The sequence below is a fragment of the Phaseolus vulgaris genome, chromosome 7 (assembly GCF_000499845.2).
Source record: "Phaseolus vulgaris cultivar G19833 chromosome 7, P. vulgaris v2.0, whole genome shotgun sequence".
Taxonomy (NCBI): Eukaryota; Viridiplantae; Streptophyta; class Magnoliopsida; order Fabales; family Fabaceae; genus Phaseolus; species Phaseolus vulgaris.
This window is the reverse complement of record NC_023753.2, coordinates 38,501,277-38,527,665: the sequence shown is the minus strand read 5'-3', so window position 1 is coordinate 38,527,665 and position 26,389 is coordinate 38,501,277. Positions and strand designations below refer to the sequence as shown.

The window sequence follows — 26,389 nt, the reverse complement described above, 5'->3', positions numbered from 1 at the left end:
TATACATTTGTGATTTTATACATTGCTCTATTATACTAACTTTAAGGTGAAATTTTTTTCTAAACTTATCAATCAATCTTAATTTAAGTTACAGAGAATAGGAAGACAATTTTGGTGTTGGCAAAAAAAGGAAAGTCTTACAGAAAAATGAATTTGTTTTCATTATAGATAACAGAGGAAGATTAACAAGAACATCTGTGGTTCCACTGGCTACTTAATTGCAAAAGCCTTTTAAGAAGTAATGTGTCAAATTTGTAAAGAAGAAAGAAGACTTTAAAAGTGATTAAATTCTTTAAAAGTGATTAAAGAATGAATAATTGCAATAATGAATGCCTGGAAATGGAAGATAATGCAGGATTTGATAGAAAATAAAGGAGTGAAAACTAAGTACATGTTCTAGAGATTATATATTATAAATTTTTTGCATATAAAATTTTGGAGGTAGATGTAACCTAATCTTTTTATGTTTCTAGCCAAAATTTTCTACACAATAATAACTGAAAGCAGGGCTGTGTTTTATTTTTTGAGGAATTAGTTGCTTGAAATTAATGTTTTTCTTTTGTTTGGAACTCTTCTTTATAATAGCAGCCACAAACAACATACTTAGAAAACAAGTGTAGCAACTTTCAACTCTGTTAGGACGTCTCATCTCACGTCTACTAGAGATAAAGTCAATTTATAGTATATAAATTGGTACAAATTTCACCTTACAAGTTGGTTTTGTAAGTTGAGTTAGACTTAAAATTCACTTCTTAAGACATGAAAGAATGTCTTGAAGATCCATATCAACTAGAGATAATGTCAATTTATAGTATATAAGTGAATAAAAACCTCACTTTAGAAGTTGGTGTTGTAATGTTGAGTTAGACTTGTTCAGTTCTTAAGAAACTAAATCACCAACACCAAATGCATTCATCATATTGTACACATCTCAACCTAATCAGGGTGTTTCTTTATAGATATTAAGAATTGAAACCACTCGGTAACAATTTTGTTGTCGGTGATAATTAATATATTCTGACTCTACCTATTTCATATTGTCTATTCCCTTTCATGCTATCATATATAAGATAAATAGAGTAGATACTTTGAAGGATAACACAGAGGTGGGGATTTGAGAAATTTGCTGCATAACTATACATGTTATTAATGATTTGCTAGTTGCTATTATCTCAATCTAGATTGGATGAAAGAGGCCAATCAGTTTCTTTCCTCATTTGGAACCAGAACATACAAAGTTCTTTTGTTCCTCATCTATCACATGACCTACAAAAACTATATGGTTTGAAGAATGGCACTAAAAAGCATTGCAAAAAGAATTCCTGTGTCATTTTCTCAGCAGAAGTGGCATCTTTTAATTGCCACTTCATCCTATGTATTGTCAGCTGATACACTAGCTGATTAAGGCACTTGGAGCAGCATGCAAAGAAGATGGAAAAGCAACATGAGGGCTGAAGCGAGATAAAAATGGAATCCGGGGAGATGGAGCTGTTGTTCTTTTCCTTGGAGACAAATGTTGCTGCTCCAAAATCAAATTCTGCAGCTCTAGAGGGTAGTCTCTCATGCAACCAATTCGAGGGCCTGCACCTGTTGTCCATTTAGTAGACAAGTGATTAGCCAATTGATATGAATTCCTTCCCTTGTGTGAATCTATCCTCTTCAAGATTTGCTCCTTTGGAATGGTATTTTCATCTTCTTCATCTTGATTTTCAACAAACATGTTTGATTTGGAAACCATGAATTCTTCCTCATTTATAAAGGATTCTTCTGCTGTCTCATAACCACAGTCTGATGTAACTGGAGAATAAAATTGGGTACGGGGACCGTTTTCTTGCTCTCCAAAAACTTCAGACAGTGTGACTCTTTTTGGTATCTCAATTTTTGCTATTTTTGATCCTAATCTTACAGACAATTTTGACAAGGGTGGTTGAGAGGTTGAATGAGCATTAGAACCCTCATTTCTCAAGTCAGGAAGCTTTTCAGCTAATAAGTTGGGACTTTCTGTTTCAGTGTTTGGAGGTTTCATGGCCTCTACAAGATTGTGTAGGAAGATATCTTGGTTCAGTTCGCCCATGCCATCTTCTTCTTCTGGATTTGTCTGGATATAAGAAAATGGCAATCAGCATTCCACAAGAATTTTCATTAAGTGATGTTACGAAAATGGCAATTAGCTAATTTTCTATGCATGTTGTTATGGCTAAAGTTAAAATCTATGCATGATTCTAAGTACACCAATGAAATAATAGTGAATATGTAGTTATGTTAATGTGGAGTTTAATTTTCTTCAGCCATGCAAATGGTGAATGGAAATTTGTTTTAGATTGACAGATGCTATATCTTAGACTGAAGCAAAGTTACCATTTAGTCATTTTACCTTTACATCTGTAAGATCCACATTATTCTCCATAAGGAATGACATGAGTTCCTCAAAATTTTCTTCTGTTGGGAGATAATGCCCACTGTGAGGCCAAACTACCTTTGGAGTTGAAAAAGTCCATTGTCAGTAGAAAGAAAAAGAAACGGAAAACAATATACAATATATGTTATGAAAATATGGCGTCTATGTTTTTGTCATATCTTAAGAACACCATCCTCTGCCACTAGTCTACCAGCAGACAATGTGGCTCCCCTGCTAGGAAGCTTGAATGTTGAAATGTGCCCTTGTTCTTCTGCCCTACATAAAGAGTCTTGGATGCTAGTATGCAGTCTGCAATATTAGTGGACTGCCAAGTGCGTACTTTCTGATTTTAATTCCAAAAAATTTGTCAAAACAATGCTAGTATGCGTACTTTCTGGTTCTAATGCTCATTCAACCTCTCAACCACCCTTGTCAAAATTGTCTGTGAAGGCATACTACTGCTAAACACACACATACACAATGCGAACAGTTAGTTCCAAACAACAATTTGCAAGTGAAACTAATACTCTAAACCCAGCCAAAGGTTCTAAATTTCACACAAATATTCATTGAATTTAGCATTGAAGAAAGTGAAACGCAATTATGAGTAAATCATGATCTAAAAATTATCGTAGAATAGCAAGCAATTGGCAAAATTAAAAACATCAAACCCTGCACAAAGAACTAAAATTGGGTGAAATGATTTATCTTTGAAAATAAACCGCAAATGGAGGTGAAATGAGGAAATTGTCCCAAAAAAAGAGAGATGTATCCAATAAATATGAAGAATCGCAAAATGGTACGGAATCATAAGATTGAAGTTGAAATTTCAATAGATCAAGAAAGAAAGAGAGAGGATAAAGCAGGGACCTGAGAAAAAGATGGAGAAAGTGAGGGAGCCAAAGGTGATTGCAGGAGCCGCCGTGGACGGTGGCGCGATAGAGTGGTCCGGTGAGTGTAACATATCTATATCATTAACAGAAGATTAAGATGCTTTTCATTTGTTTCTGATTTTAATTTATAAATTCTTTTTTCATAATTACACAAATGATGTTTTTTATATTTAACTTCTCTCAAATTATAATAAAACTATAAATTTTATAAATTAATTAAATAAAAGTACTAACAGTTTTTTTAGTTGTGTGTTCAATTTTAGTAATGAGAAAATACTAATAAATTATTTCTGAAATTATTATTGTCTCATTCATTGTGAAGTCATTATCCCATATCTCACAAATGTCAAGTTCTGTAAACTTCAGGTGTGTTTGAATTTCAAATGGAACACCTAAACCAACTTCTAATTTTGTCTTGTGATAATTTTTTCTTGGTCAAAATATAAAAATAAAGGACAATGTTTCTCTCTGTTTTTTTTTGGCTTAAAAACCATTTGGAAGTTAAATTTCAACATACTAGAGTTTTAAAAATAATGTGTTGCTTTAGTTTCTTTTCCATTAGTGTGACATACTAATACATTAACTTGGATTATTGTCTTCAATGACAAAATTCACTGTGTTGCAGAAACTTGACAATGAGGTAAGAAATACATTCCAAAACAGTGACTTTGACTAGTCTGAGTATCATCAGCTTGATCCCTTGTCAAGCACTCCAACTCTGTTTGTGAATATTTGTGTAGATAAATTAGGTACAAAAATTTAATGTTCTCATTCTTTTCTGTTCATAAATTTTGAGTGTAATGGTTCACTCCTGAAGATGCAAATGATTTGAGATATCCATGTAATGAATAAAGGATGATGCTATATACAAGTGTGCCATCACTTGCCCCTCATTTTATGGTTTTGTGGTATCTTTATAATAAAGGTAAATCTTCTTGGTGATGATATGTTGATGATAATGGTTTAGTTATCTCTTATTCCTTGAAAGTATACCATATAGTTAATATATATAAATTCAACTCAGACAATTTCCAGTGTTCTCATTTAATAATGCAATTAAATACTAACCTTGAAAAGTATAATATTTAAAATTTGAAACTCCACTAATATTTAGTATGATTGTAACAGCATGCTACATAAACAATAAAAGTAAAAGATTGTAAGCTGTTACAATTTTATGCATATTTTAAACCCAAATTATACATCACTATTTTTTAATAGCTATATTTTAAATCAGTTATTTTAAAATATTTTTTTTTAAGTAGGTATTCATTAACCAAACCTCTTCATTATTATATGTATCTTTGGTGGACAAACACATAGGGAAGACATTTTAGGAGTGGAAAATAAGAAATAACAATTGAACTGAGTCTTTTTCTTCTAAGAGTTAAAATTAGCTTATCCAAGTTATAATAAAAAAAATCATATAAATGAACTCTGTTTAAATTAGCTTCTTTATAAAGAATTCTAGGAAAAATAAAAAAATAAAATGAGATTCTCTATATACTCAAATTAATTAAATAAATTTAGAGAATTCATATAAATGTGTGCAAATATTAGTTTTACATAAGAAAAAATATTTTTATTTTTGTATGAAGAAATTTATTAACATTAAAATCTTATGCATAAACTAATTAAGAGATATTACAAAGAAAGTTTTTCAAATTACCCTATTATAAAAAAAAATAAGAAGGCATTCAAAGCTTAAGATGTTGGTGTCAATAATAGAAAGTAAAAATCTACATAATTGACATGAATTCGTTGAGAGTATCTCTCTTTTGAATATTCCTAATTTTGTAGCCAATTGCACCTTCCAAGTTCTTTCAAAGCCTTATCATACATTTAAAGATATAATAAATCTTTGAGCAGGTTTTATATAAAAATTTCAGAATAACAACCACTTTCAATATGTAAGTTATGATTTATTCCTTAAAAATGTGAAAAAATATAATAATTATTTCATATTGTTAAAGAAGATGAAGTTGTCCTTAAATTATATAAAAAATATAATATAATTTATATATTTTTTTACATATTTAAGAACTAAGTTATAATTTTTAGTTTTTAAAGATGGAATTATAACCCATTTATGTACTAAGAGATAAAAATTATCATTTGTTTTGTATGTGAGGAATGTGTTTTCTCCTTTTATCCATTAGTTTTAAAATCTTAATTAATTACTTCTTGGATCTTTGTCACTTATGTGATTTCGGTCGAGATGAGGAAGATATTTGCAAAATACACTTGGACACTCAAGTTAGTATTCGAAATTCAAATCGAAATGATAAATGCGATAGCAAAATGTACCTTTTATCATGTAACATTTACCCATTTATAGAGATGGTAAATGTTCATATTGAACATGAATTACCACAATCTCGCTTAATTCTGACTGTAGAGACAAATTAAAGATTTTAGTTATTATTAAAACTTAATTAACTGCTTTAGATTTTCGAGATAGATGAAGTCCACCTTAATGTGAAAATGGTCAAATTATAAGAATAATAAAGTTATATTTTATCTATTATAATAGAAGACTATGCATAATATAAAGTCTATTGGTAATAAGGTAAAGAAATTTTTTTATCATACTTTTATAAATCGTTTAATATATTTTACTATCTCATTTATCAAATTGATAGTAACTATATTACAACAATGACATGACATCGAACAATATGTCATACATAAAACTGATTTACTCATAATTGCGTTTCACTTTCTTCAATGCTAAATTCAATGAATATTTGTGTGAAATTTAGAACCTTTGGAGTATTAGTTTCACTTGCAAATTGTTGTTTGAAACTAACTGTTCGCATTGTGTATGTGTGTGTTTTTAGCAGTAGTATGCGTTCTCAGAAGGTTGAAACGGATCACCAAGACACGGTCCATGATGTTGCCATGGATTACTATGGTAAGAGACTGGCAGCAGCTTCATCAGATCACACAATTAAGATAATTGGAGTGAGCAACATTGACTGGTCACCTAGGACCTGTTTGGCAAGTAGCATCGTGTTCCTTTGATAATACTGTGAAGGTATGGAAACTCAACAATGAACTGTGGAAGATGGACTCTTCATATGCACACAGATTGGGTTAGAGATGTTGCTTGGGCACCCAATTTAGGGCTACCTAAATCTATTATTGTCAGTGCATTGCAGTAAAGTGGTGGTTATATGGACCGTGGCAAAAGAGGGTGCTCAGTGGGAAGGCAAGGTTTTGAATGATTTCAAGAAACATACTGCCACTGGCTGATGGGAAACAGTGGAGCCTTAGAATGTGATTTCCCAGACCCTGTTTATTAATTTGAAAATGGTTAGAATTTTTGTTTTGAAATATAGTTGACATATTGTTTCCTCGGTTGATTAATTGTGCTTCATAATGCACCAGTTCCTTGTTGTTTTGTGATCCATTACATATTCTGTGATCCATTAAATATGAAATGGATATAGTTTATTATGAAAGGCCAGAAAGAGAGGCAACATACGCACTCAAATGGTGGACATGAGGTGCCATGTTTGCCAATGTTGCCAAACACGTTGTATAAAGATATACATCAAGTTCTGTCCAATGATAAGACAGTTCTGATAAGAATGATTATCATGAGGGAATCAAGAGAAGACTGGAGGAGAAGTCGTTCTTTGTACCATGGAATGGTTGGCAGTATCTGTCCATAAACATACTATTCAGCACAATCATTACAGTATAAGACTTTGTCTAATGACAAAAAACAAGTCTTACCAGCTTATGAATTCCCGCATTGAAAGAAGAATCTTGACTAAGTATGAGAAGTATAATCAACATGTAAATTTGATTGGCTGTCCTCCTTCGAGCATCGTATAATCTTCTAGAATGGGCATTAACTGTTAATTTAACGAGAGAAACAAAAAATCAGATTATCAGAGCATGACTAAATCCTCATTCATTCTAGAGGCACTGATAATAAGACTGGTATGATTAAGACATAAGAATAAGGAATGATATTTTCAAATCATAGTCAAGGAATCCCCTAAAATTTATTTATACCGTATAATAATTAATTCATTCCACTTTTTCTCAAGAGGATTTAAGTTTATTTCTTCATACCAATGTATCCATATCAGTCCGGACCAAGACATATACTCCAGAAAGGTGAAATTCCCTTGCAACAATGAGTAAAGAAGTAAGACAGCTGTTTCATCAGCTGAGCACCAAGAGAGGGAAATTTTTTGAAACGTTTAAAATACTGTGATATAAAATTCAATATAATGAAGTATACACTAAATGTACATATGTATATATTCCAGACACACTTGCTACTAAAAAAGGAAAACAAACAAAATAAGATGTCACATGCATACCCATAACTTCATATGTATATAAAAGTCCAACAAGGAAAGAAGTCCAAGAATTGTTGCTTGATCTACATGCAGTGTGGGTGACAGAAAAACATACGAAACAAATACTCTGACATCATAAGATACTTGATTCTCTGTGACAGAATAGCCCTCACTCACAAGACATTTACGATAATGAATGAGAACAAGAAGCACATCAAGACTGCTATCCACTAATGGATTTCTTGAACATTCTCGTTTCCATCATAAAACATGGGATAAGAAGCTCGATTAAAAGGAACACTAGGACAGGTAATGTAATTTAAAAGCAGTTTGCACACAACTGAACTTACCAGATGACCATCCTGCAAAAGATAAGAGTACACAGTAACTTCAAATTCGCTAGTGGGTTCAACTTCAAATTACCTAGAAACTAAATAGCCAAATTAGATATTTAAGCTTTAGCTTCTTACCTGAGCCATCACTGCATCAAGAAATGGGTTCACATCATTCGATCTAGGAGATGGCTCACACAGAAGCTGAGTTGACATTGCAATAATCATAAAATTAAGCAGCTCCAGATGTAGGAAATATGTGTTGGGACTATAAGAAAAAATATATATATAATCAGGGCAAAAAAAAGTTTGCAGTTTCACACAATAAGGCAACGAAAATTTACCAATTTATTATCCATGATATACCTCACATCTACAGATGCAATAAAGTTAAGCACATTCCTCATGATCTGCATTAGAATAGAGCATCTGGATAAATTTCAGTAACTAGAAGAGGAGATTCCAGGGCCAGATATCTGAAAATTTACTAACTTACCATAAAACCAAATAAATGAAAAAGTTAATTTAATGCACTGACAGTGTAAAATACTTTTGCACTATCTTCAATCACAGGTTGCCATGAATAATATGTTTCTTTGACTTTTATAATAACTAATTTAAAAGTCATCCTTTCTGATGGTTGACAATATAAAAATGATAGTAATAGTGCATAGAAATTATATTCATAAATAAATAATAAAGAAAGAATAACCTTTGTAAGGGTACTGAGCAAAGATGAATGAATTTCTAAAGTCCTATGAACGTTACACTACATAGTCTCCCAAAATACTTTTTAGTACAACACAAGAACACCATCTTGGGCACTTTCAATCAAGTGTTTTAGGAACACTGAAGTGAAGCAAACTGCATTAACAGCCTTTTCATAAACCAACAGTGGCACACCAGAAGTAGACATGGATTCCTGTAAGTAGCGTGCTAAATGAAACAAATTTTTTGGCAAGATGCCTCTTGTTACAGTTGTTTTTTTGCTACAAAACGAAAACCAAACATTAGGAAGCAAAACAACACCTAATCAACAACAAACACATTAAAATAACAAGACTTTGAAAGAGAGAGGGAACCGACTTTAGCCTCCTCGATACCATAACTCGCATGCAAACTAAATATTCAAGGTTTTCCTGTAGTCATATACCATTTTAAAAAAAAGGTAATTAGTAACAATTGCTGCAGAGGAACAGACGGAGAACTCAAATCACTACCGATTCATTAATAACACAATTTTATAGAGGAAATAAACTTCCATATAAATAATTAAATGGTTCCTTATTGGAGTTACCTCAATCAAAAACAAAGGTTAAACTATTCACTTGATCATATAGTTGTTTTTATTTTTAAGTTTTAATCCCTATTTTTGACAAAACTGCAAGTTTCTGTCCCTCTTAAGTTTTTTTTTTTTTTTTTGTGTAGCAGTTTATTACTTTCATAACTTTTTTGTAGAAATGTTTCTCTACAACAAAATTCTTCTTTGGTCTTTGCCAGATGAACCAAAACTTAACTTAAAAAGTGATAAGAATACACTATTCTTAACACATTCTTTCCATTTTATTGATTAAAATTTGTGATTTCTGATCAATTTCAACAAAAATGAGAGAATGGATTAAAAAAAGTGCGTAGGAACTAAAACTTTAAAAAAAAATAAAATTGACTAAAACTTGAAAGTTAAAATGAGATCAAATATAGTGACAAACGAATAATTTAACTAAAAACAAAAGAATGAGGAGAGAAAGCAAGAATGACAAGGCGCTCCAACATAAAAAAATAGTTTTTTCTCTACTTTTTGTGGCGTGTGTAGGAAACGGCATTGTGAGGAATCACGGTGAGGGATGCAAAGGGTTAGATTCAAACTTCCCAAATATTTTCAGAATTTGCAGAAACCAAAAAAGTCTTATTATTTTGCAGCAACCTATGCAGCGCCATTTCCACCGAACTAAGAAACAGCTTTCCATTTACACAAATTAAAAGTTACTGAAATGGTGAAAAAATTAAAGTTTGGGTTTTATTTTGCAGTAGGACTAAAGCGTGAAATGTTCTCATTCAGAAAAAATAAAAGATTATTACATTATTTTCATAAATCAGAATAAATAATTAAACAAAAAGGACTAAGATCCAACTACATATGAAATTATATTGTTCCGTGTAATAACATTTTTTCTTAAAAAATAGCTAATTTTAATTTTTAGCTAATTCATAAATAATATATTTATATTTACATCGTAAAAAATATAAACTATTATTTAATTCGAACCATGCGGTCGTCCGGTGCCGACCGGTACACTTGCTTTTTTTTCACGTTATCACGTTATGGCATCTTTTTTTTTTTTTTGTCAAAGCTCATCCTACTCTTCATCCTACTCTTCATCCTACTCTTCATCATACTCTTCATCATACTCTTCATCATACTCTTCTTCATCTACTGAACGATTATGATAACGATTAGTACCAACTTTTTGAGGATAAGGATCACCTTGTGGATCACCAAGAGGCAGAATGCCTTTTAAAGATGACCAACATCAACCATGGGCTTCACATCATCCACAAGGGTGTCATCTATGAAATTCATCAGTACATAATTTTCTCCCTTGAAAAGATAAACTTCATTCTCCTTATGAGAAGCGAAACATGCATCAATTCCATTTTCAAAGATGGTACCTTTCAAAATAGGAAATCCTTCAGTGATTTTACGAATGGGGTCAATAAGTTGCTTAGAATCATAGTCTAAGCAACAATACTTATTGCCCTTGAATAAGTAAACTTCTTGTCCTCTGGGTGACCTGAATGCAGAGTGTATGTTTTGCTCAAACACAGTGTTTTCTAGGATGGGAAACGTTCTACGAATAGCAGAAAATGATAGTATCTTGTCATTGGCATAGTCAAGGTAGACACAATAACACTCAGAGAAGATATATGCTTTGTAGTCTTCAGTGTCAAAGGAACATTTTATTCCATATGCTGAAAATGACGAATGCTCAAGTGATGGAAAGTCATAACAAATCCAATCCAAATCTCTCAAAATCTTATCATCTGTCTGTGTCTGCTGTCCAGGAGTGTAATACAACCGCATGTACTTGTCTTGTAAGAAGAAATAAACTTCATTTGTACTTGAAGAACGAAATGCAGAATTTATATAAGGTTCTACCTCTAGTTCTTCAGAAAAATAGTCATCTTCTCCCTCTATTTCTTCAAATAAATAGTCATAAGCGTCAAAAGCAGCATCTGGATTCATTCCCATACCCTGCACAATATAATCACCTATTTATACTGTTATGGGGTGGGAAGTTCTTACCCTTTTTTTCAAGGAAAAGGGATTGATAAATAGGATCTAACAAGTAAAACCAAAACAAAAATCATGTACACCAAAATCATCATAAACCCTAATAACACACTAAAATAAGTCATTGTTCCAAGGGTCATATCAAATTTATCATCAAAACCAACCAACTCAATAAGCATATCATACATCACTAACCAAATGGAAAACATTAGGGTCATAAACAGCAATCCAAATACACTGTTACGCCAAAAACCTCAAAAATAAGACGTAAATCAAATTCAGTTACACACATGTATAATGCAAACCATGAGCGGATCAAAACGATCAGCAGAAGCAGAATCAGAATCATAAAATAAGGAGAAAAAAGATAGAATTCGAGGAAAATGAAAATGAAAAAAGCAAAGAAATAATTAGCACCAGAAACATTATCAACGAAACTTCTATAATTCAGATTTCTAATGAACAAAACAAGCCTTTAAATTCAATGCAGAATTAAGAAACACGGTACCTGATATTAAGAAAGGGGAAGAATTTTTTGAGAACTCTCTCTCCAATGTTATGTAATTAATAACTTAATAAGAAGCTCGGGGAAGAAGAATTTTTTTTGCGCTCAATGTTTTAATTAATTACTTTTTGCACCCATTTTTTTTTACTACGTAACTAATAAGTTAGGTGTAAAATGATAAAAATGTTTTTTTCTTAATTTTTAAATACCAGTGGTAGTTGTGGTGTAGGTTCAAATGTATTTTGAATTTGAATTTTAAAAATACATTAGATTTGGATTGTCAGAATATTTTTTCTTGAATATGGATTTTTGGAATATATTTCTGAATTTTATTTTTTATATATTTTTTTTAATTTTTATTTTCCACGAGCCAAAGGTGATTGCCGGAGCCGCCGTGGACGGTGGCGCGATAGAGTGGTCCGGTGAGTGTAAGATGAGATCGTACGAGGAGATTGAGAATGGAGAACGGATTCCTTGTAACATATCTATATCATTAACAGAAGATTAAGATGCTTTTCATTTGTTTCTGATTTTAATTTATAAATTCTTTTTTCATAATTACACAAATGATGTTTTTTATATTTAACTTCTCTCAAATTATAATAAAACTATAAATTTTATTAATTAATTAAATAAAACTACTAACAGTTTTTTTTAGTTGTGTTCAATTTTAGTAATGAGAAAATACTAATATTTTAATATTATTTTTTTATAATACTTGACGATTTTTATATGTTTTTATTTATTTGTTTGTTTAATTTTAATTTTAAGATTGGATAAGCTTTTTATCTTAGGATTTTTTTCAATTTTATCTCACTGTTTGTTTGTTCCTATTAAAACAACACTGAAATGATGGGCAACAATGGATTCAATTTCGTTTCTACATTTTTCAATATTGCACCAAAAACTCCAACAAAACTGATTCACTTAAATCGAAAAGCTCTTTTCACACCTCTCTGTTTGAGCGTTAATGTTCTCTTCGAATCCAATAAAAAATAATAAATATTAATTGATATACTCATCTTTTCTTTAAAATAAATATAAAAATAATAACAAAATGACAACAACGTTTAGTTAGAAAATACAACAATGTAACAAAAAGTAAAAAGCATTCAAAAAAGAAAAACAAATCTCACATAAAGAAAGTAAAAAGCATCCAGAAATAGAAAAGGAAGCAAACTTTGTGATTATTCCTAAATTAATGTTAAAAACATTTAATTTTTTTTAAAGTAAATTGATCTATCTAAGTTTTTTATAAACTTTAAATTATTCATCAGAAATTCATTAATATTGTACAATTTAATTACTTGAAATAAAATTTGAAGTTCTAATTAAGATGGAAAAATTAGAATATTGCAATTGTTATACTTTATGTATTACATTTTTATTATGATGTTAGATACTTGTTGATCTATTTAGTTTAATAGAGCAATGTATAAAATCATAAATGTATAAAGATTTATTATTATGAATAATAAAAGTCGTAAGCTTAAATATAACTTTTTAGTTTTTGATAAATTATTGAATTTCATTTTTTTTTTACTTAACAATTTTTCTTTAACTTTTTTTTCTTCTGATAGTTTTTTTTCAGTTAAATTGTAATAATGAAATAAAATAACTTAGATGAAAAAAAATAAAATAAAAAAGCACTAGGGATAATTTTTAAAAATATTTATTAAATATAAAAAATAATAATTTATGAAGAATAAAAAACATATTTCAAGAAAAAATTATGAAATTCTATCATAATAGCGAGGAAAATTTGTGTCTATCTATTATTTGAAAATATTAAATGAAACTTACATCCTTATAATTTTGAAATAATACACAGTTTTCTTATATTTTTAATAAATTAATATTTGTACTTTATCTAATTTTTAAATAATCATTTATCTCTCTTATCTAATATATTTTTTAAAACTTGAATTAAAAAAAATATTTTCTCAAAAATATAATTTATTACATTTTTATAAAAAATATATATAATTTAATGATATTTTAATATTAATTTTCTCTCAGAGTGAATATTATCAGTATGAAATATTTGCTCCAAGAGGTATTTTAGTTAACAGTACCCTTAATTCTCGATATACTTCTCAACATGAAGTATGTTTTGCAGGAGGTATATCTCCTCAATATATTCGGTCATGTATAATATACACATTGAGACAGTCAGCCGTACATGAAGACAATTCAAGAAGATAATTCAAGTTTGATACATCTTATGTTATATTATTTTTATAATTCTTTATATCATCGATCAATAACTATCTATTATATTGTGTAGGTTTGTGAGAAAAAGGAGACAAAATTTACTGATAAAGTTTAAAACATCATTACTTCCAAGCTTATTTAGTTACCCCAAGTACAAATACAAAGACCATGATGATGGTGGTCGATTTAAAAACCTACCCGTACTAGTGTTTCCACCCGGTTAGGGGAAGAGAGATTATGTTGGCAAAGATCAAGGCTGGTTTCCTTCTAGCTATTCTCACTCTTTTGATTTTGGTATTGCTTTTCAAATAGTTTGTGAAATGGATTTTATGCATAGCAAAATCCAAGTGTCTCTACTACTGTGTTGACATATAACTTTTGGTTTCAATTTGTGCAGAGGGCATCAGTTGTAGGCAAGAGCTTGCTAAGCTGGAAAAGAGTGCTTAAGCATAATTCCATGTACAATTTCCTAATTCTGTTATGAGTTTCTTTCAATTAGTTTACTTTGGTTACATGGGGTGGAAAAGAGTGCTTAGGCATAATTCCATGTGCAATTTCCTAATTTTGTTATGAGTTTCTTTCAATTAGTTTACTTTGGTTAAATGGGTTTGATTATGTATCATTGACAGATTTCCGACATTTGCTAATTTTTATAGTTAGTTTTGACTCGTTAATTTGTGATGCTTTTTTTGCTGAGTGGAGAGATTCTTTTTAGATTTTTATATTTAAATTATTAACTTTAAGGTGACAAAATTTTCTCAACTTATCAATCAATCTTAATTTAAGTTAAAGAGAATGGGAGGACAATTTTGGTGTAGACATAAAAAGGAAAGTCTTAGAGAAAAATGAATTTGTTTTCATTATAGATAACAGAGGAAGATTAACAAGAACATGTGTGGTTCCACTGGCTACTTAATTGCAAAAGCCTTTTAAGAAGTAATGTGTCAAATTTATAAGGAAGAAAGAGGACTTTAAAAGTGATTAAAGAATGAATAATTGCAATAATGAATGCTTGGAAATGGAAGATAATGCAGGATTTGATAGAAAATAAAGGAGTGAAAACTAAGTACATGTTCTAGAGATTATGTATTATAAATTGACTATAAGTTCTCCATATAAAATTTTAGAGGTAGATGTAACGTAATCATTTTATGTTTGTAGTCAACATTTTCTACACAATAATAACTGAAAGCAGGGCTGTGTTTTATTTTTTGAGTAACTACTTGCTTATGTTTTTCTTTTGTTTGGAGCTGTTCTTTATAATATAAAGCAGCCATACACAACATAATTGAAAAAAAGTGTTGCAACTTTCAACTCTGATGGACATCTAGAAATAAAGTCAATTTATAGTATATAAGTTTTATATATATAAATCGATACGAATCTCAACTAATTTATGTAAATTGAGTTAGACTTAAAATTAAAATATTAAAATATTGCAATTGTTAAACTTTATGTATTACATTTTTATTATGATGTTACATACTTGTTGATCTATTTAGTTTAATAGAGCAATGTATAAAATCATAAATGTATAAAGATTTATTATTGTGAACCACAGTGGTAATAAAAGTCGTAAGCTTAAATATAATTTTTTTAGTTTTTGATAAATTATTGAATTTCATTTTTTTGTACTTAATAATTTTTCTTTAACTTTTTTTTTTTCTTGTGATAATTTTTTTCAGTTAAATTGTAATAATGAAATAAAATAACTTAGATGACAAAAATAAAATAAAAATGTACTAGGGATAATTTTTTAAAATATTTGTTAAAAATAAAAAAAGAATAATTTATGAAGAATAAAAAACATATTTCAAGAAAAACATTATGAAAAATTTGTGTCTATCTACTATTTGAAAATATTAAATGAAACTTACATCCTTATAATTTAAAAACCACTCGGTGACAATTAAGGATTGAAACCACTCGGTGACAATTAATATATTCTGACTTCAATGCTTTTACTGCTCAGATATTGTTTCCTAAATAATAACAACAGCAGCAGAAGTGACATCTTTTAATTACCACTTCATCTTTATGTATTGTCAGCTGATTAAGACACTTGGAGCAGCAGGAAAAGAAGATGGAGGTGGGTTATGACTTATCATTTCTTGCTTCATATCTGTAATGGATAATGTTGAACAACTGACTCATGGTTTCTGATGTTTAAATAGAAGATCACTGAAGAGTATACTAATTATGAATTTGTGATGTTTCAACCAAGAAAATAATTGAAACAAAGATTAGAGTTATAAAATCAAGCAAAGTCTTAGTTTAAAAATTTCCAATTAATGTAATCTCTAACATATGCATTTACATAAACTGCATTGCATGCTGGTTAAACCAACATAAATCATGTTGCATTGAGTGTTGATTTCAGTTACACCAAACATTCAGAAGTGATTTTCTTTCTTGAGAAAGTCAAATGAACATAAACAAATAACCATGACTGGAAAAGGATTTAGCTTGTTTTCTGTTTTCATTTTCAGTAATAATTACAGAATGACCTATTTTAGTTATTTTTGTTTTCAATTTTGAAGAATTTGAATATGAAATATCATTTAATTGTTCTCATCAGTTCCATTGTTCTTGAAAACACTGAAACTAATTTTTTTTTTTTGTGCTTTATTTAACTCTTAAATATATTCATTTTTGGTCCTTTTGATGATGATGCCTGGTTAAAATTATTGTCATCTGACAATTTGAAAGAAGGCCAAACCATATTTGTATTTCATTTTTAAGATGACCAATTTGCTCAAGTTGATCATCATATTGGTATTTTCTATGCTGTCTTAGTTCATACTCTCTCAAGAATTTGATCTCTCGAGATGAAACTCCCCCAACAACTGCAACTCCTGAAAAGTGTAAGTGACCTTGAGTGAACACTTACTTCATCTTATCTAAATTCAAATTAATATTTCAGCTTCTCGCTCTTTCTCCTTGTTATCACCGTTTCGAAGCAACAAAATAAAAAAATAATCATGTCTTGACAAAATTTATGCTGTTATATTTCTCTTAGCTGAGATTATTTTGCCCTTAGAGCCCATTCAAAAGGGATGTTATAGCCTTTTGCACCCCATATTTTTTAGTCAATAAATAAATGATGTGAAATGATAAAAATATCCTTTAAATTTGAATACGGTAGGTAAAATGTATTTTGAATTTGAATTTCAGAAATAATTTTTAGATTTGAATTGTCAGAACATTTTGCTTAATTTTTTAGATTTGGATTTTTAGAATACATTTTTAATTTAAGATTTTATAACATTTTTTTGAATTTTTATTTTTCATAATTTTTCTTTTAAATATATTTTTGGATTTTGTTTTTCAGCATTTTATTTGGATTTTAAATTTTTAATTCGGATAAATTATTGGTTTCAAGTGCAAGCTATTGCCTAACAACTAAGGTGGTAAGAACACTCTGAACACATAATTTTTTCTTTAACTTTAATATTCTCTTTCCCTTTATTATCATTACAAAATAATTAATTGAAATATTATTTTTTATATAAATCTTGAATTTATAATAAAATAGTTTATAAAAGTTAATAATATTTGATGTTTTATTAATATAATAAAGTCAATTTTCGTATTAAAATGGTCAAACACTCTAGGTTAAATTTACTTTGGTTGAAGTTTTATTTGTTTAACAGAACTTGATCGGTTTTATTATACATTTGTCAGTGATATGAGAAGAATAATGATATTGTAATGAATTGAATTTATTCATTTATGGCTCCACTAAATAATAAAAATTCCTTACCTAATGAGATGAAAAAAGAGGTTGTACAAATAATCAATTCTATAATTCTATAACCAGTGATGTAATTATTTAAATATTATAATTAATATTCTAATCAGCATAACATGCCCCCACAATCTTAGGAATGCTATATATCACAATAGTTTATGCAATTTAATATTAAGTTGAAAGCGGGTAAAACTATAAAAAAATGCTATATATCACAATAGTTTATGCAATCTAATATTAAGTTGAAAGCGGGTAAAGCTATAATACTAAATGAGAGGGAAAGAAAGTTTCAGAGCAAATTGGATTAAATAAAAATATGTATGAAAATCCACTAAACTAGAATGATAACCTTACTAACAATTATTAATCCAATTAACAAACTATGTTAAGGCTTGACGAAACTATACTATGTTTAGTTCATTTGGTTTTGAAAGTAGAATTATGTGTTGCTAGAGATTATGTTAATAAGGAATATTGTACTTAGAGATATTGAGATATAATAAGCTAATGTAATTATGGTAATTAGGGTAACAGTTATTCATCCTATTTATGTCTCTTCATGTGAATAATCATTGGCTGTGTAATTTCACACATGGATTTTTTTTACATGTCTTGTTCTTTTCCTCTTTCAACAAGTGTAAAGCCTTGTGAAACTGGGTTCTTTAATGTTGGATTATGATGCATTTTGCTAGAATATCATGTGAGAATCTCTATCTACATACTTTCTCAGGAAGAGGCTTGTTTTCTTATCCCCTGCATGTTTCAGCTCATCAGTTTTTATTTGATAGAGCTGATGTTTCTTCCTCTATGTTCTGGTGAATCTCTTCTGTTTTCCTCTCTTTTTTCTATTCGTTTATTCCCCCGACTTCCCCTCCCTCAAACTGTTCAAAAAAATAAATAAAAAATCTGATAATCACAGAAAAAGTATCCGATAATGGAGGACCGTTGCATTTCATACTGTTAAGAAAAAATTCTAGAGGACAACTTCCCCATTTCACTAAACAAATGTAACAAAATAATTAACAAAATACAATTCATAGTGAATTAGATTAAATAAAACATGTATGAAAATCCAGTAAACTAGAATGATAACCTTAGTAACAGTCATTAGTCCAATTAACAAACCTGGTAAATCAAGCTTATTGCAAAAGTCATATGAGCTGGTATGAGCAACCAACACCTGAAATCCTGTCAACGGTTCCATAAAGCACATGAGGTTTTGTTTTCATGTATGAAAAAAGAATTTCATGCTAGGCACCATGATGCAAGTTGATATTCACCTGAGGCATATAAATTGCTGCCAATACTGAAACAATATAGTTCATCAGCAAAATTCCAGAACCAAGGAAAGCAATGTTCCGAACTCCTAATTTTGTAGCAAAGGTTGATATTTGATACCTGAAGTTAATTGAGACATGCAGCACCAAATTAAAGTGTGACACTTACATTCAAAAATACATATTTATTGAAATAGAGATGAACCGAAAAATCAAGAGCTCAGGAAAATAAGATCAATATGAACCTGCAATATGGATGCAACAAGGACCAAGACTTACTTGCGATCTCCTTCAACGTCAGGAAGATCTTTTGTTATAGCAATTACCAATGTGAAAAATGTTACAAAGGTTGTGATGAAAACCACAGGAGAGCTACATTCAGAGATACAAGAAGAAATATATAATAAGCTCGCAAAAAGATAAGCTGGACACTTAAAAAAAATATTTGATGAAAAGCTAACACCATCACAAGCTCCATTCATTGATGTTAGCGAAGCACAATTTATATTGAAGGTGTGGAGTTTGTCCTTCTAAGTTCTAACATTATGACTGTTATAACTCTATCTTAGATATTTTATTCTTTGTTTCAATTATTTTCTTGGTTGAAGCATAAAAAATTCATAATTAGAATACTCTTCAGTGATCCTCTATTTAAACCTCAGAAACCATGAGCTCAGTTGAAATAACAAATGATAAGCCATAACCCACCTCCATTCAAATGCAAGTCCAAGGACAGCTCTAGTGGCACAGTAGACACCAAAGTTAAGGAGAAAACCCCGTACCTACATAAAACTCTTCAGTCAATCTTGTTCAAATATATCCCCAAATGCTTAAAAATTCAATTGCCAACTGAATTTATCCCAAAAGAAAAAAACGAACAAATTGACAAATTGTATATAGTACTGAAAAGTTTGGGACTTGGGAGGATATATCATACCGTAGCAATTATAAGAAATGCAGCAACAGGAAAGCGTTTCATTCTAAGTGGAGGAACGGAATAGATGGTACCCAAGAAAAGACCAAGTGTGTAAAGAGATAAAATGAAGGGCCCAAAGTTGAACCCCACAATCAACAGGCCAGCTACTGCAAAAAAATATAACCAAGAACCATGCAGATTGGACAGAAAGATCTCCAGCAGCTATAGGTAAATAAGGTTTGTTTACCCTGAAAAAGAATATAAAACCAACTTTGAGGATTTATCTAATAGACATGTAACTACTAGTGGAAAAATATTAGAACCAGAGCAGAAGAGTCTTAAAATGAAATTCCTGTGCAGTTAATCATATTCAAGAAAATATTGAAACTTGGAAGAAATGTGAAAGGAGAAGGACAGAGGGTAAAAGAACAAGAAGAAGACAGCAAGTGATAAGACAGTTGTTTATATTTCTGCACCATACTTGTCAATGCTAATGTCATAGATTTGATTGATGCCAACTATATAACCATTTCCACAGATCAGAGCAAAAAGACCAGAGAAAGCTTTGAAAAAAAGAGACCACTTCATCAAATTTGTGTGCTCAATCAATGCTCTTGCCACCAAAGCACTGTAAAAACAAAGAGAAAATGACGCTTAGAGAAAGTATACTTGGCATGAAGCTGCATGAAACAGTTGCTGGCTAGTTATAAAGCTACTCACAATGAGCCTAGTGCTGTACCACGTATAGTATGTGGCCTTAAAAATCTCCAGCAAGCATCATTCAAATCTAAAATTCTCTCAACTAATGGACGATCAGATCCAGCGGCTCCAACTCCAGTGCAAGCCTGCCAGCATTCTTTTCATTTAAACTGATAAAGAAGACTCAAATCTCATCCAAAACCAAAAAGTAAAGTAAAAAATGTCCTTTAATGGAGTTAAAGCAACTAATAAATGGCTGCAATTGCAGCTAAACTGTTCACCCCAAGCCCAAACTTGAATGCTAAGTGACTTCACTTAGGAAACTTTACAATCTCTCTAGCACATGTGATTGAAACAAACCTTCCAAACCTACTTATGTTAAATGAATCAAATTAAAAATTATGTGTGTATTAAAAAAACAGAAAGGGGATGGAAAGGTAATTGGGTCAGCATGTGCATGACCGAACCAATCACAACCACCAGTTTCTGAACAATCAGATCACACTTTAACCAGTCCTTACACGAAGTCATGAACACCAGAGGAGTGGAACAAGCTCAAAAGAAATGGCATTCCAGAGGGTCATTTTTACAGATTGAAAAATTACCCAATATTCAAAACACAGAAGGAATCACAATTTGAAAACCTTCAATAATACCAAATCCATATGCACCATGAACTGTCCAGCAAAAACCATGGAGTTTACTGTTTTTTTTTTCTCAGAAAAACAGAAGCAAATGAATCAAAATTGGAACTTTAAGGAAAGCAAACACACCCTTATGGAAGTGGGTCTCTGGGGTCTCTTGGAAACCGGAAGTGGGTTGAAAATCCTAGTGTGGCATTGGTGCACACTATAGCTGAATTCAAAGAGGGAATTGTGATGTGGAGTTGGAGAGACTGAGAGCTCCATGCTAAGCTGAAAATAATTGTCTGATGATTTTATACATTGCTCTATTAAACTAGATAGATCAATTGCATTAAAAATGTAACACATAAAGTATAACAATTTCAATATTCTAATTTTTCCATCTTAATTAGAACTTCAAATTTTATTTCAAGTAATTAAATTGTACAATATTAATGAATTTTTTATGAATAATTTAAAATTTACAAAAAACTTAGATAGATCAATTTAATGTTTTTATAATAACTAGACATTATTCAAATTGAAAATTTAAGTTTTATATCATATTAAATAAAGTAGTTTAGTTCAAATATTTAAATAATTAGTTATAGAATTGATTATTTGTACAATCTCTTTTCATCTCAGGTAAGAAATTTTGATTATTTGATTAAAATGTAATTATTTTTCTAAGCTCCCTAACTAATGCAAAATAAAACTCATCAACTTGTGTTAAAGAAATAAAAATTTCAACCAAACTAAATTTAACCATTTTAATACAAAAATTGACTTTATTATTTTAATAAAATATAAAATAATATTACTCTTTATAAACTATTTATAATATGAAAATGATTATTTCAATTAATTATTTTGTAATGATAATAAAGGGAAAGAGAATATTAAGTTAAAGAAAAAATTATGTGCTGAGTTTTTACCACCTTAGTTGTTAGGCAAGTTGCACTTGAAACCAATCAATTTTAAATAATAAATTTGAAGTAGATTTTTTACCTTAAATAAAATTCTGAAAAAAAAATCTAGAAAAATATTTTAGAAGAAAATAGTGGAAAATAAAAATTAAAAAAATATATATAAAAAATTAAATTCAGAAATATATTCCAAAAATCCATATTCAAGAAAAATATTCTGATGTATTTTTAAAATTCAAATTCAAAATACATTTTAACCTACCCACAACTACCACTGGTATTTAAAAATTAAGAAAAACACATTTTTATCATTTTACACATAACTTATTAGTTACGTACTAAAAAAAATGGGTGTAAAAAGTAATGAATTAAAACATTGGGCGCAAAAAAAATTCTTCCCAGAGCTTCTTAGTAAGTTATTAGTTACATAACATTGAAGAGAGAGTTCTAAAAAAGTTCTTCCCTTCGTTCTCACAACAATCTTCTTCTTCTTCTTCTAATCTTCGTTCGTATTTTGTGATTCTTAAGGTTTCTTCGTATTTCAATAACTAGGGTTTGTTTTCTCTATCCGTGCGAGTTTGAAGAGAGTTGCGGCTGCTACCCTTTCTTAATATCAGGTACAATGTTTCTTAATTCTGCATTGAATTTCAAGGCTTGTTTTGTTCATTAGAAATCTGAATTATAGAAGGTTGGTTGATAATGTTTCTGGTGCTAATTATTTCTTTGCTTTTTTCATATTCATTTTCCTCGAATTCTATCTTTTTTCTCCTTATTTTATGATTGTGATTCTGCTTCTGGTGATCCTTTTGATCCGCTCATGGTTTGCATTATACATGTGTGTAACTGAATTTGATTTACCTCTTATTTTGAGGTTTTTGCCGTAACACTGTATTTGGATTGCTGTTTATGACCCTAATATTTTCCATTTGGCTAGTGATGTATGATATGCTTGTTGAGTTGGTTGGTTTTGATGATAAATTTGATATGACCCATGGAACAATGACTTATTTTAGTGTGTTATTAGGGTTTAAGATGATTTTGGTGTACATGATTTTTGTTTTGGTTATACTTGTTAGATCATATTTATCAATCCCTTTTCCTTGAAACAAGGGTAAGACCTTCCCACCCCATAACGGTATAAATAGGTGATTATATTGTGCAGGTATGGGAATGAATCCAGATGCTGCTTTTGACGTTTATGACTATTTATCTGACGAACCAGAGGTATCAACTTACATAGATTCTGCATTTCGTTCATCAAGTACAAATGAAGTTTATTTCTTCTTACAAGAGAAGTACATGCGGTTGTATTACACTCCTGGACAGCCGACACAGACAGATGATAAGATTTTGAGAGATTTGGATTGGATTTGTTATGACTTTCCATCACTTGAGCATTCGTCATTTGCAGCATATGGTATAAAATGTTCCTTTGACACTGAAGGCTACAAAGCATATCTCTTCTCTGAGTGTTATTGTGTCTACTTTGACTATGCCAATGACAAGATACTATCATTTTGTGCAATTGATGTAATGTTTCCCGTCCTAGAAAACACGGTGTTTGAGAATGACATAGACTCTGCATTCAGGTCATCCAGAGGAAAAGAAGTTTACTTATTCAAGGGCAATAAGTATGGTTGCTTAGACTATGATTCTAAGCAACTTATTGGCCCCATTCGTAACATCACTAATGGATTTCCTGTTTTGAAAGGTACCATCTTTGAAGATGGAATTGATGCATGTTTCGCTTCTCATAAGGAGAATGAAGCTTATCTTTTCAAGGGAGAAAACTATGTACTGATCAATTTCATAGATGACACTCTTGTGGATGATGTGAAGCCCATCATTGATGGTTGGTCATCTCTTAGAGGCATTCTGCCTCTTGGTAATCCAGTAGATGATGGTTATCCTCACAAAGTTGGTACTAATCGTTATCGTTATCGTACAATAGAAGATGCAGATGATGAAGAAGAGTAGATGAAGAATGATGAAGAGCAAAAAGAACAAGATGCAAGATGCCATAGTGTGATAAGACTAAGGCTTTCATTGCCAAAGTTTGCTTCCTTTTCTAATTCTAGTGTGGATGCTTTTTACTTTCTGTATGTGAGATTTGTTTTACTTTCTTGAATGTGATAATTTGTTACGTTTTTGGAATTTTCTAACTTAATGATGTTGTTGTCATTTTTTTATTTATTATTTTGTTATTATTTTTATAGTTCTCTAAAGAAAAGATGAGTATATTAATTAATATTTATTATTATTTATTGGATTCGAAGAGAACATTAACACAAACAGAGAAGTGTGAAAAGAGCTTTTCGATTTAAGTTAATCAATTTTGTTAGAGTATTTGGTGCAATATTGAAAAATGTAGAAACGAAATTGAATCCATTTTGGGGCTTATCATTTGAGTGTGATTTTAATAGGAATTTTAAGATAGAACTTGGGTACATGTGTTCTTGAACAATATGAAATGTAGTAATAACAAAATGACAACAACATTAAGTTAGAAAATTCCAACAAAGTAACAACAACATTCACTAATATTGCAGACTGCATACTAACACCAACTTTAAGAGCAAAGGCAGAAAACTTCTGTGAGGCTGAATGATTCAACAACCTTGTGAAGATTATGTTAAGGCTTGACAGAACTCTACTATGTTTAGCTAATTGGTTTTGGAAGTAGAATTAGTCAGTAGCCACATGAAAATTGGTTCTTTAATGTTGGATTATGATGCATTTGGCTAGAATATCTTGTGAGAATCTCTCTATCTACATACTTTATCAGGAACAGGCTTGTGTTTCTTAGCCCCTGGCATGTTTCAGCTCATGAGTTTTGTTTTTATTTCTTCCTCTATGTTCTGGTATCTCTTCTGTTTTCTCTCTTTTTTCTATTTCTTTATTTCCCCAACTTCCCCTCCCTCAAACTCTTCAAGAAAATAAAAATAAAAAATCTGATAGTCACAACAAAAAAGTGTCTGATAATGGAGGACCGATGTAATACTACATTGGCAAATGCTTCCTACACCTAATCATCTGCAACCAACATATTTTTTTAATTTCCAAAAATGCCCTTAATTCTGGAAATAAAAATCCAGAATTAAAAATAATATATCCCGGAAAAATAAATCTGGAAGTGGTTATTGAGTTTCGGAAATAAAAATTCGAAAAAAAAATTAAAATTCTATTTCGGACAAAAAAATCTGGAGATGAAAAATAATACATTCTGGAAAAAAAATCCAGAATTGAAAAATAATACATTCTGGAAAAAAAAATCCAAAAAAGAAATTATTGTGTTTCAGAAATGAAAATCCAGAAACAAAAATGAAAAACTCATTCTGGATAAAAAAATCCATAATATAAAATTTCGTTTCGGAAAAAAAAATTCAGAACACATATTTCAGAAATTTTTTTAAGGACAGTTTCATCTTTTCCGTAGGAATTGGGTGCAGTGATATGGTGCAGGAAGCAATTGCCTACTACATTTCATATTGTTCAAGAACACATATACCCAAGTTAAAGTCAGAAAAAATTCTATAGGACAGCTACCCCGTTTCACTAAACAAATGTAACAAAAACAATTAGGCTTCTTCTTTCTGCACCCCCACAGTTTTCTTCCTGCATCCCCACAATTTTAAATATTCCAAGATTAACCTTAACCTCTAATTTGAAAAGGAGTGGACTTTCTTTGTCACTGATCATCTTTATCATTGAATATCAATCACTGGTGGAGGGTTTTTGTAGTTGTTCGAGGCAAGATGGAGGAGTACGCTATGTTACCGAAGTGTTGTTTGGGTTGTAGAGGTAAGAGTAAAGTTTTTTTTAGGAGCATGGTGGTTATGGAGATTTTGGGGTTACGGGATATCGGGATCCGGTAATATATTCTGGATTCATGAATCCAGAATTGATTAAATTGTGTTTTCCAGATGAAGGGGTGTTCCAGAAAATTTTGCATAAATTGTTGATTTCCAAAATGCTGAATCCAGAAGTCTAATTCTGTTACGGATTGGTGAGTCTGGAATGTTTTTTTTTTGAATTATGGATTTTTAATTCGGAATGCATATTTCTGTTATGGATTGGTGAATCCAGAATGCTTTTTTTTGAATGATGGATTTTTGAATGTGAAATGTATAATTTGAATTACGGATTAGTGGATCCGAAAATTTACCAGAAGTGTCAATCCGAAAATTTTTCAGATTCCATAATCCAGAATGTAAAAAACTAATTACAGTTTAAGTGTATTTTGG

General features: G+C 30.3%; 4 protein-coding genes and 1 pseudogene across 7 annotated transcripts in view; 2 read left to right on the top strand and 3 right to left on the bottom strand.

Moving 5' to 3' along the window:
- Positions 1-26,389, top strand: part of LOC137830689 (DNA-directed RNA polymerases II, IV and V subunit 8B-like) — a 56,201-nt gene that overhangs the window by 9,585 nt on the left and 20,227 nt on the right. The gene's annotated exons all lie outside the window — the stretch shown is intronic.
- Positions 1,108-3,408, bottom strand: LOC137830686 (IQ domain-containing protein IQM6-like). The gene is made up of 3 exons (XM_068638153.1): positions 3,269-3,408; positions 2,375-2,856; positions 1,108-2,098 (listed from the first exon to the last, which is right to left on the bottom strand). The coding sequence occupies exons 2-3, from the start codon at positions 2,417-2,419 to the stop codon at positions 1,394-1,396; spliced, it is 750 nt and encodes a 249-aa protein (XP_068494254.1). The 5' UTR covers positions 2,420-2,856; positions 3,269-3,408; the 3' UTR covers positions 1,108-1,393.
- LOC137830684 (homogentisate solanesyltransferase, chloroplastic-like) lies at positions 3,084-21,504 on the bottom strand (annotated as a pseudogene).
- Positions 10,310-11,761, bottom strand: LOC137830687 (albumin-2-like). Of its 2 annotated transcripts, none has more exons than XM_068638154.1 (2): positions 11,743-11,761; positions 10,310-11,195 (listed from the first exon to the last, which is right to left on the bottom strand). In XM_068638154.1, exon 2 carries the CDS (start codon positions 11,190-11,192, stop codon positions 10,458-10,460), a length of 735 nt encoding a protein of 244 aa, XP_068494255.1. In that variant the 5' UTR covers positions 11,193-11,195; positions 11,743-11,761; the 3' UTR covers positions 10,310-10,457. The 2 variants fall into 2 exon arrangements, with proteins under 2 accessions (XP_068494255.1, XP_068494256.1); XM_068638155.1 differs by lacking the exon at positions 11,743-11,761 and adding an exon at positions 11,673-11,702.
- On the top strand, positions 22,576-24,334 carry LOC137830685 (albumin-2-like). Of its 2 annotated transcripts, none has more exons than XM_068638152.1 (2): positions 22,576-22,762; positions 23,291-24,334. In XM_068638152.1, the coding sequence occupies exon 2, from the start codon at positions 23,310-23,312 to the stop codon at positions 24,120-24,122; it is 813 nt and encodes a 270-aa protein (XP_068494253.1). In that variant the 5' UTR covers positions 22,576-22,762; positions 23,291-23,309; the 3' UTR covers positions 24,123-24,334. The 2 variants fall into 2 exon arrangements, with proteins under 2 accessions (XP_068494253.1, XP_068494252.1); XM_068638151.1 differs by having other exon boundaries at positions 22,578-22,762; positions 23,308-24,334.